The following is a 13,410-nucleotide window of genomic DNA, read 5'->3' on the forward strand; positions in this document are numbered from 1 at the left end:
GCAACAGCAAATGTAGTTTTATTATAGGGAAATCCATACTTGCTCCAATCAAGACACTGTCCATACCGAGGCTCGAGTTGGCTGCAGCGGCGCTGGCAGTCAAGTTGTATCAACTCGTGACTCAGGAGCTGGACATAGAAATTCATGAAACCATTTTCTGGACAGACTCTTTGATCGTACTAGGCTACATAAATAATGTGAAGACGTTTGTGGCGAAAAGACTGTCATACATACATGATTTTACGATACCAAAAGATTGGAGGTATGTACCGTCAAGTTAAATCCTGCTAATCTTGCCTCTAGAGGATTTTTATCCTTATGATACGGATAAACTATCAATCTGGTTAAATGGCCCGAACTTTATATTGAAAGATCGAATTAGTTGGCCAGAAATTGTTACGAACCTTCCTGTTTCTGATGATGATATCGAGGTGAAACCAGAAGTAAATGTCAATCTTTCACAAGGTAAGCAATTTAAGGAATTCGATGACTTACTGACCAGGTATTCCTACTGGCACAAACTTCAGCGAGCAGTGGGCTGGTTACTTAGGTTCAAAACTTATCTTGTAGAGAGATACTTGCGAGGTAACAAGGTATCTTATGCTGCATCAAAACACCTTACCATAAATGAAATTAGAGCAGCAAAATCCGCTGTCTTCAAGCTACTACAAATGGAAATATATGGAGACGAAATAAGAAGTGTCATACAGGCAGGTAATGTATCTAAATCAAGTTCACTTGTCAGATTAAATCCGGTATATACCGATGGTTTATTAAGAGTAGGTGGGCGATTACAAAACTCGCTCATCGACGAAGCCGCTAAACATCCTATAATTCTTCCTAGCTCTCATCATGTTACCAGAGTCTTGATAAGGGACTTCCACGAAAGGAACGCACACATGGGTACTCTACATGTCCTCTCTCTTATAAGGCAGAAATACTGGATTGTTCAAGGACACAGAGCGGTAAAGTCTGTATTGAACCGGTGTCTTGAATGTAAACGAAAGCACCATCGTCCTGAAACACAGCAAATGGGTCAACTACCAGAAGAGAGACTTATGCCTGATAAAGCACCATTCACGTACGTCGGCGTCGATTATTTTGGCCCGATGACTGTGAAATCCGGAAGACGGCATTTAAAGAGGTATGGTTGTTTATTTACTTGTTTAACTACGAGAGCAGTGCACATCGAGATTGCCCATAGCTTAGATACTGATTCATTCGTCTGTGCACTTCAACGATTTATCGGCCGTAGAGGCAATCCTGAAAAAATCTTCAGTGATAATGGAACGAATTTCGTGTCAGGTGAAAGGGTATTACGAGATAGTATTCAGCTATGGAATAATAGTCGACTGACGAAATTCTGTCAGCAGCGTGAAATCAAATGGCATTTCAATCCGCCATATGCACCACATATGGGTGGCGTCTGGGAACGGCTTGTAAGGTCCGCCAAAACAGCATTAAAATCTGTCATTCGCGAACAACTTCTCAACGACGAAGCGCTGTTGACCTTGGTGGTAGAGATAGAGAAAATTCTCAATGATCGACCAATCACTCAGGTAAGTAGTGATCCAAGGGATCCGGAGCCTTTATCACCCAATAAACTGCTGATAATGCGAACAAACGCGTCCTTTCCACCAGGTCTGTTCGACAAGCATGATATCTACTGTATGCAGGTACAGTATTTAGCATTGTGTACACCGGTCTTACTGACCTGTGTGAATGCACTCTAAGCATGATGGGAACGCACTACTTTTAAGATGGCGGCTTGAACGCGGAAGTGATTAAACAAAACAATTGTAAAATGTAATTGTACAACGAAAAACTATTCAATTTAAACGCCCTTGTGGTATTTACTACAAATATAATGTTTAAATTATTTAATTGCTCATTTATTGTTATTCGTGCATTAATACCCTAATTATCATGATTTGTGACTTTTAGAGCAACAAAAATAAAAACACGATGGCTTCATCATCAGCTAAATGTACTCCAGTAAAGGTTGTAAGACATTGTTTGACATGCAACAGCCAAGCTCAAGGACATTTAAGAAACCTTAGAAATGTTGCAATGCGAAACATCATGTTTAAAAAATATTTTGAAGTATTAGAGTGTGATTTACAGGAGTTAAGCAATGACAAATTTGTAATATGTGAAGTATGTATTAAACATTTGGAGAAAGTGTTCACAATGAAAACTGTCCTAAAGAAAAACTTGGCGGATAACATGGAGAGGAAAAAGCGTATGAAAGTACATTCTGTATCTCCATTAGTAAAGAAGTTTGTAAAAAACAGACTAACTCCAGTCAAACCTCGAAAAAGTGTGAAGCAACTGTTTAAGATCAACACAGGAAAAGAATACCCTTTAGAAACTGTTAGTTTTAAAGCTCCTGCAGAAAAAAATGTGACAAGTGATCATTTATACAGTACACCAGTATATAACAACAGTCAAGCTGAACACACATATGCAGCCAAGAGTTTAAGCAACAAATCACCAGACAACTTCAATTTTTATCATTCACATAAGAAGAATGTGTTGTGTCCATTGCTGATATCAAAGGAGTCAGAGGAATTGTTGAAGCAAACTGTTGATAACATGTCACGGGGTATTATTTCCGCAGAAGAAATGTTAGAAGCAATTGTTAACATCCCTTTGGTTTTTGAAAAACTTTGGCAAGTTATTTTGCTCAAAATATCAGTCGAAATGGACCAGCTTTCTGGCTTAAGGCAGCCAAGTGTCCTTAGGTCAAAAGTAACAGACATTAAACCAGAGACATTCTTTCGAGACATACTGTTAGAGATGCATGAGCGTTGCCCTAGAGCTTTGGACTTTCTAATGTTCATGGCATGCCCAGTTCACCTTAAAATGCCAGAAGAAAGCTATATCATCCAAGCCATGTATGCTATGGCCATGTACTCCAGAAACTGCCAGCTGATAGCATTCCAAAAATGTGTTGCTGCCTCGTGTATCAGATATAATGCAGGGAATGGGGTATGTATATAAACATATAACTAATTTTTTAATATCTTTGATATAAATTATAATTATAAATCATAATGCCATACATGATACAAATACCTGTTTTTTTTTGGTCATATTTTTGGTAATTTATTTTTTATAAATATCTGTTAATATTTTGTTCTTTGTCTTGCATTTTAAAGATATTTATTTGAATCTGACAATTTATTTATTTTGTTATATTTTAGTTACTTGGGCTAATGCATACCATGGATCGTATTTTGTGACTATGGCACCCTTGTTGTATAAATTCTTTGCATTAGGGCAGTACAGGAAGTAACCCAATTTGTACAGAACCTAAGATAAGATTGCACATTAATAGGTATACTACTGTTTCAGAGCATTGATAGTGGAGATGACTTGTGAAATACTTCAGCTACAACAACCAGATTACATAAGTGTTATGCTGCCAGCTGACCTTCAAGACATGACATCTGCTAGCAAAAAAAGTTGGTTTGAAAAGAAAGTCAGCCCTATCATTGATAAAATCATGTGTACATTCTCAGCTCCACATGACAGACAATTCCTCATTAGGCACAAGTGCTCATCATACCATGTTACCATTCATGTGGAATATGCAGGAAAAACCATCCAGCTCCAGTAAGTTATCATCATAAAACATAAAATACTTAAAAAGTTATATGAAGCATAGGCAGGCAATAGATAATCTTAAAATCACATTATTATTCAGTAGTAGCATTATCCTAAAAAGCCAAAACAATATCTTAAAAATACTTAATATTAACTTTAAAGATATTACAATTGTAGTATGTCTCGTTTACCTCATAGAAAGATTTTACCTTGATTAAGCTTTAGAATTAATTTAAAAAAAAAAACTTTGGTCCTTTTAGTTTAATTTATAATGTCCATGACTGTACTTTTTCAAAATAATTTCAGGTGATAACATTGAGATCAAAGTCCCTACACAAGTAGAAAATGTTGAAGAAATTGAAGATGATGTTCAGAAATATAGCATTAGCTTATGTCGGGTTGCTGTAGACTTCATTTTATTCTGTGAAGTTATCAAGGCTGGTGACATAGACATGATAAGTGTGCTAATGAAAAGATTTATTCCACTTTTCATTGGTTTGTCATCATATAAATCAAAGTATGCCATTGAATGTGTTGATTTTCTGACTAAAACAGAATGTTATCTGTCTGAATATGATAGTGTGAGGGTAAAACTAGGATTACTTGTGAATCGTAAAGGTAGACCAGGGAAAAATAAACCTGCAGATATGCAACAAGAAAACAACATAAAACTGGTTAAGCATGTGATAAGGGGATTGGGTGCTGGAAAAACAGATAAAGCGATGATGCGAGTGTCGAAGGCTGCACCTGTTGTTAGTGAGCTAGTTAGTGGACTTCAAAACAGAGGGCAGAAAAAAAATAATAAGAAACCAAAAACTTTGAAAGAGGATTTGCTTGTTCTTGGCACAAAGCTAAGAGCTTTAAGACCCTTTAAGGGTAACAAAAGTAGACAAATGGATTCATTTAAGAAACTTTCAGCCAATATTATTGGGGACGTTGACAAGCTTAAACTAAAGGAATTTGTCATTAGGCATAGTAGAAGAGCTGTTAACAAACTTGATATAAATCAAGTTCAAAAACAATAAACAGGCAATAGGCAAAAATTGTCTTGGAAAAATTAGGCAAAAGTCTAAAAGTTTTGTCAATTTGTATCAATAACTAAAACATTTTATGAATGTTAATTTGTAATATTATGCAGTTCAAGCTAAAAAAAAAACGGAAATTTTGCAAAGGTTTATATTATAAAGTTACTCAAATAATTTAATCAAACTGTCGTCAGCTCCACTTCTGGATGTAAAATGCTCAAAAGTTTTAAGTTAGGCACACAGTATAACTGGATATGTTTTTTAAGTGTGGCCTCAAATACTATTTTGTTCCTGTAATATTAACATGGATCTACATAATCATCACTGTAACTATTTACAATTATACTTTTTTATAGAATATACAACAATGTTGTGTAAGCAATTGCCATGAAGTTAGCTGACCTAATATGTAATTTAATACATGTGCAAATTATGTTGCAAGTATATAGGTAAAATTTACATTTGCTTTAAAATATAGTTGGATAAAAGGGTCAAAACTTGGGAATTTAAGCTGTAATTTCTTTATAAGTTTTCTAGATTGATAGTAACATAAAACTTTGGTGCAATTTTATGTTTTGGTAACAGTACATTTTTAGATATACACAAACTACCATTTCTGGGAGAGTATAAATGTGCATTTGTGAAACAGTCAAAACTTGTTCCCCTGAGTCAATAAAATCTTGAGCTATTTTAATCAATTTAACAACGCAGTACATTATAATATGCAAAAGCTGACTTGTGTCATGTTACCATCTTTTAAAGTATACAGCTGTTACTATTATTTATCACCAGATATATTTTACTAAGTTAAGAATATTTTTATTAGATATTATCATTGATATATTTAAATAATATTTGTATATTATTTCTGCTGCTTTGGTACAACATACAATGTAGAAGTACAAAAATTAAATGTGCAAGAAATGCTACTGTGTTATAGATTTTATTACAATTAAATTAACAATTCCAGAACAGTGTTTAAAGTAAAATACTGTTAAGTGAACAAAGAAAATGATTTACACATTACAAACCACACTTACAATCCAGATAAATTACCAATTAAAGAGGTCAAAATATACATATATATCTCCTACTACGTTAGTTTCGGAATAAAATTTTAGTGATTGATACTGTGAAATCAGTATTTAATCGCACATAAAATCTAAATAATTAATTAAATATTGAATCTTTTTACTTTTCTTATGATCTTAATACATTTTTCTAGAGATTGAATTTCTTGAAATATTTTAGCTCAACTGGAGGCATGCAGCTTTAATTAGTCCTAATGCTGGTCATTTTTTTAATAAGTGAAACATTGTGGAGCATTGTCATACTGTAAGTAAAGGTATGAGGTAATTAAACCAACAAACAATTTCAGTCATGTTTCTGCGGATTGGTTTCTTTATATTCACAATGAGGCATTTCAATTTGTCAAGCTGGTCAGTAGACTGTTAGTATTGGTTAGTGACCCATAGTGCAAGACACATACATGCCCACAAAGAGGACACAATCAAGTTACGTTCTTACAATATGAAACACTAATTATTCTTTCTTGTTCAAATACAAATAAAGATCTGTATTAAGTAATATCATATGAACAAACCGATACATGTATGTTGGAGAATCAAGGGTTGCACTCATAACTCCGGGATTGAGACGAGGGCCACCAATCCGATATGTGAAAATATAAGGCAATTATGCCTAGACCAGGCATATACAAATAGTCGGGAAAGATGTGTAGTTTATGACACCACAAAAGCTTGGAATTATGTGCTAACACATACTTATTGACAGTCGTGAATTCAAGTCCCATCCTAGTACACTACCCCTGAAATACTTTTTGTTACAAATGTAATGCATAGACACAACAACTTGGCTCACAGAAAAAATATAGTCAAAACACTATGCTAGTGCTTCTAGTCATGGAATAGACATACATACATATGGTACCGTTGGCCTAGTGGTTAAGGCGTCCGCCTTCGGATCGGGAGGTCGAAGGTTCGAGCCCCACGGGGAGCGTTAATTGAAGGATGAATGTTTCTCGTGGGACTCGTTCCGAAATGGCCGCTTCGTGAGCCGCGAGGTAGTTAAATGAATGGTTACCGATTTCTATCCGCCTGGCGCCTGGCATAGTGGTAGGAATTGGGAGGTACATGGTATGCAAGCAAAAGGTGTCAAAATGGCTGGCCCTTTCAGTAAGGTGACACTATAATAAACAAGACCTTTACCTTTTACTTTTACATATGCATTAATAACTCCTGGTTTAGAAGGCTCGGGATAAGGGGTCTAATCTAGGATATAACCAAAAAGTTATATAATTTAGTAATTGTCTATAACTGGGAACTGCTAAGCATACACTGATATAAATGAACATTTAAAGAAATTACCATTCAAGTATCATGTGTGCTTCATCAATAGCTATGCATGCAATAATGCCCTTTCGTTTCATTGCACTTAATAAGTATGTCCCTTTACCGGTGCTGAGAAGCGCCTCTGGGTGAGCATATACCAAAGTGAATTTTCCTGTAATGATGTCCTCTAAAGGCACATTAATAACAACACCTTGACCCTGTGGAACTGTGTCCTCCTCATCATCAGAAATATCGTCGGCTAGGGCCTGGCCACTTTGACAATCAAAATCTAACCAGCATGCATCTATTCCTTGTTTTTTCAATGAATTAATCTGGTCCATCATGATGCTGTTCAAGGGTGTCAAAATTATGCATACTGAAGAAACCAGATTATACTTGACTTTTAACGCAAATGGTGCCACTTGAAAAACAAGATATGTTTGTAAAACATGTATGCCCCCTATCAGCAGCCAATTAGTCATGTGATAAGGTTATTATGCATGACTTCTGACCCAGTGATCAAACAATTAATAAGGGTAATCAAGTATCTACTGGTCATGACCTTGACCTTTGACCCCTCGACCCAAAACTCAATAGGGGTCATCTGCTGGTCACGACCAATCATCATACAAAGTTTGAAGTTCCTAGGCCTAAGCGTTTTTAGTAAATTCACCGTTTTTACCTACAACGATAATGTGACCTTGACCTTTGACCCCTTGACCCCAAAATCAATAGGGGTCATCTGCTGGTCATGACCAATCACCATGCCAAGTTTGAAGTTCCTAGGCCTAAGGGTTCTTTTATTATTGATCGGGAACCGTTTTAACATACAAGGTCAATGTGACCTTGACCTTTGACCCCAAAATCAATAGGGGTCATCTGCTGGTCATGACCAATCACAATGCCAAGTTTGAAGTTCCTAAGCCTAAGCATTCTTAAGTTATTGATCAGAAACCGTTTTTACTTACAAGGTCAATTTGACCTTGACCTTTGACCCCTTGATCCTAAAATCAATAGGGGTAATTTGCTGGTCATGACAAATCACCATACCAAGTTTGAAGTTCCTAGGCCTAAGCGTTCTTAAGTTATTGATCAGAAACAGTTTTTACTTACAAGGTCAATGTGACCTTGATCTTTGACCCCTTGACCCAAAACTCAATAGGGGTCATCTGCTGGTCATGACCAATCACCATGCCAAGTTTGAAGTTCCTACGCCTAAGGGTTCTTAAGTTATTGATCGTATAGGCATTTTTACCTACAAGGTCAATGTGACCTTGCCCTTTGACCCCTTAACCCCAAAATCAATAGGGGTCATCTGCTGGTCATGACCAATCACCATACCAAGTTTGAAGTTCCTAGGCCTAAGGGTTCTTTAGTTATTGATCAGAAACCGTTTTTGCTTACAAGGTCAATGTGACCTTGACCTTTGACCCCTTGACCCCAAAATCAATAGGGGTCATCTACTGATCATGACCAATCACCATACCAAGTTTGAAGTTCCTAGGCCTTAAGTTTCTTTAGTTATTGATCGGAAACCATTTTTATTTACAAGGTCAATGTGACCTTGACCTTTGACCCCTTGACCCCAAAATCAATAGGTGTCATCTACTGGTCATGACCAATCACTATACCAAGTTTGAAGTTTCTATGCCTAAGGATTCTTTAGTTATCACTCGGAAACCGTTTTTACCTACAAGGTCAATGTGACCTTGACCTTTGACCCCAAAATCAATAGGGGTCATCTGCTGGTCATGATCAAACATCATACCAAGTTGGAAATTCCTAGGCCTAAGCGTTTTTTAGTAATTGATCAGAAACCGTTTTTACCTACAAGGTCAATGTGACCTTGACCTTTGACCCCTTGACCCCAAAATCAATAGGGGTCATCTACTGGTCATGACCAATCACCATACCAAGTTTGAAGTTCCTAGGCCTAAGGGTTCTTTAGTTATCACTCGGAAACCATTTGGTCTACGGACCGACGGACCGACAAGTGCAAAGCAATATACCCCCTTTTCTTCGAAATGGGGGCATAATTAAACTTTTCCCATACCCTGTAGGCAAAATAGCCAGTACATCATGTTTACACAAAACATGCGTCAAACACTCTTTCTGGCAATCTTTTAGTGGTTTTACAAACCCAATATCATTTAACACGCGTGACAGTATTTCGTCCATTGTTAGTTTAAAACCGAAAGTGAAAGTTGTTTTGAATATTTGAATAAATAGTAACGCAGTCGAGCTATCAATTGCACTTGCAATATTAAAATCTGGAAAACAGTGATCCCTTAGAAGCAATAAACAAATATAATCACTTATTGTTATATATTATGTTTAATTAAATAAAATCGTCATCCCTACGCGGACTTCTTTATGTCGGAGTCATTTTTACCCTCATTTGGGGTGAGTAATGCGTCGTAAGACACAGGTCGATATATGAGACCGGTGCGTATACAATGCAGTATTTAGCAAATTTATTTTTAGAAAAGATGGACGCGGGAATATTTATCGAATTTACAGGTAAAGCAGAAATGAGAAATGGTATACACAGTATTAAAAATAAGACCTTACAATACCTGTCACCCCTCCTGTATAGTAGTGTTGTATGCTAATTAAACACAGAAATATGAAATGTTGTTTAATCTCTGCTCATAGCAGCATGATAATTATTACTCTTTCTGAATAGTCTAAATAATATATCAATAAGCATACTAAATAACTAAACACATTGTATATGGAAAAATGGATGATAAAGGTCAAAAGAGGAAATATTACAAGGATAATCCAATACAATAATAAGTTATGTTAAAAAACGAGATCAGGAAAGAAGAAAAAAATTTATTGAAGACAAAATTAGATTTATGTGTGAAAATGAACAGGAGAAGCAGGATATTATGGACATTGTTAGAGATATAAAATCGCATTTAGGTCAAGGAAATCCTAACAATGTTACATCAAAACAGTTATTAGAAGTTTTTTCGTACAAGGCTCGATATATTGAGACCAATCAATCAACATCTGAGAGCCAAGAGAAACAAAAAGGTGCCCGTTATCACGATACTTCGTTTCAAAGCATTAATGAAGATGACAATGGTGAAAGCAGTTCCAAGCAACAAAGATAATTTAATTAAGTGTGTTGTAAGTCACTCACAATCGTGTGAGGAACAGCTCATATTATCCTCTACCAATTACTTTGGACATGTGGGTGTCCTTAAATTTACATGCAAAAGCAAACATAGTTTGACATGGAGTAGCACTCAATACTTGAGACAGAAATATTTTGCTAATTTAAGAATGCTGCATGTATATTTTGTGTCAGGAATACTTCCTAACCAGTTAAATAGATTATCATCTGGTGCTGGTATAGGCTGTCTTGGAGAAAGCTACATTAATGAAGTGTTTTCTAAATACAGCAATGTTGTAGGTGAAATGACAGAAGAAGCATGTGATCTGGCAATAAAGTCAGAAATACAATCAAATGCAGGAGAGGAATTTATTGACATTTTGACTGATGCACGACACGACACAAGAAATAATTCATACCACACAGATTTTGTGTGTATAGGAACAAATACACACCGAGTCCTTAAAACTGTACATGTAACAAAAAAAAGATTCAGTCATCTTAAAAACATGAACTTATTGGAACCCAAAAATTATATGATTATTTTGATCGGTATATATACAAAGACAAAATCATATATTGCCATGAGAAAAATGCAAGCGTTAACAAATTTATCAAAACAGAACGCAGTGGAACATCAACGAATGATATCTTGCATGGAACAAAACACCTCACAAAACAAGTCAAAACTGTTTCTTCAGGTCCAACATATAAAGAAGGTTCAACTTGGCACCAAGAATTATCAGAAAAAGCTGCCAGCGTCATAACGCATGTCTACTGGGCCATGAAAAACTGTGATGGTAAAGAAGAAAACCTTAAAACTAGCATACTAAACATTGCTGAACATTAAAGGCAAACGCAAGAATTGTCATGAAACATTTAGATGCAAAACAGATAGAAATTATGAAAGCAGCAAAATTATAATTACTGACCCAAAAGCTGAAAAACTTTTGACAACTGTTCTTACAAACATTCAAATCCATAAAACTGCTAAAGATTATGTACATTGTATGGATACATATTATGTAGAAAGTTTAAATAATTCATTGTTGCAATATTATGATAAAGAATAAACTTTTCTGAAAAAGTGTACAGGTTTCGAACAAACATTGCAACACTTGACTGGAATGAACATGTAAACAGAAAAGTGACATCAGAGAAGGATATAACTGACCCTTTGACATCAAGGAGAAAAGTTAAAACTAAAGTCCTAAAACGGAAGACATACAACTGGTGATCAGATATTTAGCTAAATTGTGTTGACTCTGAGAGAAATACAATAAAAATCTACATGCAGTCATGTGATTATTATAATAAGATTTATTTTTGTGTAAAAACCCATCCTCTGCTTCAAATTTTTTTTTTAGATATACTTCACTAAGCCAGAATAGCTGGACGTCTATCACTGATAAAACATGTAGAGAGAGAGTTAATTTGCATCCGATAGTCTGATCGGATGTTGGGGGTTTAAAGCCTTCCAATCTGAGAAACCTCTTATCCATACCCTGCATACAAGAATGTTGGATGTAACTCGACAGTTGTTAGGACTGTTTATCAAACCAGAACATATTCCAGAACGAGTAAATTAGTTGGTGAAGTTGGATGTAACAGACAGAGAAATTAAAAAGGCTGACAGACACCTGGGGTTTGGAAAGTTTGCACATGTGGATATACACAAAGCCAGGCTTGATAAATCCTGCCAACATTGGGTCACAAACTTTTACAGAAATCTAAGAAATGGCTATGTTATGGCTGCAAAGAAAATGCTTCAAACGCCTCTCAATAACCACACTAGAGACAGATGACTGTGCTCGACCATGAACTTCTTGGTCATAGTCTAGTGGAAGAGGCATTTGGAAATCTTGTCAAGAAAATGCCGCCACGACTGTTTAGTGACGAATATATTGGAACTTTATCTGTGGAGGCCACCAGGTACAACGTTGACCAGCAGGTAAAAGAGACTGAGTCGTCATACAAAGAAGAAGACCGTGTAGACAGTGGGTACTGGGTCAAGGTGTTTTCTTTGAAAGACTTTCTGATATGCACTACCCCAAACTGAAGGAGCTTGTCACAACACTACTCACTATTTTCAGTGGTCCACATTCAATTTTATGGACGATATTGTAGAGAAGGACAGAACAAAAATGACAATTGCCAATTATGAAGCTGTAGCCATCGTGAAAACTACACTCAGAAAAAGGAATTTTAAAAGTACAGACCTTAAAATAAATGCAAACATGGAAAAGGCCTGTATTTCTGCGTATGACACATATCAGAAATATTTGAAGAACACGGAAGAAGAAAAGAAGAAGCAGCATGATAAAGTACTTAGTACCTCAGTCCAACTCTAAAAGGTCGAACGTGCCAAAAAAATTCGCCAAGTTAGTGAGACTCAAAAACAGACTGTCAAGTAAAGGGTAAGATTTTAAAAGTGCTAGTAAGAGGACACTTGACACGAGTGGTAGTGATGGAAGGAAGTGGAAAAGAATAAGAAATCTTCATTTGTTACTTTTTTAGCTTTTTCATTAACTCACAGAAGAATATGTTTCTCAGAATAGCAGGTGTACAGATAAACTGCGTTATGGATTTTTTATTCATACTATGAGAAATACACTTTAAATGTTATCATTCTATTGACGACACACTACATTAAAGTTAAAGCCTTTTATTTTCTGTCAAAGTATTTTGTCACTTGTAATATTGATCAGTATAAATGTTCACTTCCATTTTAAAATGCTTGTATGTAATTCATCTACATTTACCTGTCACATTTTATCTATGACAGAAATGGAAACTAGACCTATCACTGAAGGTGATTAATACCCCCACCAGCAACTTTGACTTTTTGAAAAAAAGTAGTCTGAAGAAAGATTTTAACACAAACTATCAACTGTGTACAAAGAAATATTTCAATTAATTGTAATCGCAACTGGGGTCTCGCAATAAGCTTGCTATACACCAAGTTTGATTACGATATCTCATTCCTAACTATAGTTATTGTCCGGAAACCGTTTTTTTAATTTTTAGTAACACTGTAACGGTGACCTTGATCCTAGGGGGTCCAAATGCAATACCAACCCAGGTCTTCATATAAGCTTCCTATACACCAAATAAGATTACAATATCTCATTCCTAACTAGTTATTGTCCGAAAACCATTTTTCTATTTTTCGTAACGGTAACTTGACCTTGACCCCAAAAGCCCAAATGCAATACCAACCAAAGTCTTCATATAAGCTTGCTATACGCCAAGTTTGATAACAATATCTCATTCCTAACTCTAGTTATTGTCCGGAAAACCA

The 13,410-nt window shown here is 35.7% G+C and overlaps 1 protein-coding gene across 1 annotated transcript; it reads right to left on the minus strand.

The window, feature by feature from the left end:
- Positions 1-4,813: 4,813 nt before the first annotated feature.
- LOC132745076 (uncharacterized) lies at positions 4,814-7,326 on the minus strand. The gene is made up of 2 exons (XM_060733908.1): positions 7,022-7,326; positions 4,814-4,925 (listed from the first exon to the last, which is right to left on the minus strand). Exons 1-2 carry the CDS (start codon positions 7,324-7,326, stop codon positions 4,814-4,816), a joined length of 417 nt encoding a protein of 138 aa, XP_060589891.1.
- Positions 7,327-13,410: the final 6,084 nt, after the last annotated feature.

This window comes from Ruditapes philippinarum, unplaced genomic scaffold, assembly GCF_026571515.1.
Source record: "Ruditapes philippinarum isolate M1 unplaced genomic scaffold, ASM2657151v2 ctg9857_1_1_1_1, whole genome shotgun sequence".
In the NCBI taxonomy this organism is placed as follows: Eukaryota; Metazoa; Mollusca; class Bivalvia; order Venerida; family Veneridae; genus Ruditapes; species Ruditapes philippinarum.

Coding starts and splice junctions, on each gene's coding strand:
- LOC132745076 (XM_060733908.1), bottom strand. CDS start 7,326: ATGGACCAGATTAATTCATTGAAAAAACAAGGAATAGATGCATGCTGG. Junction 4,926..7,021: donor GCACACATGATACTTGAATG/GTAATTTCTTTA, acceptor TTAATATTACAG/GAACAAAATAGTATTTGAGG.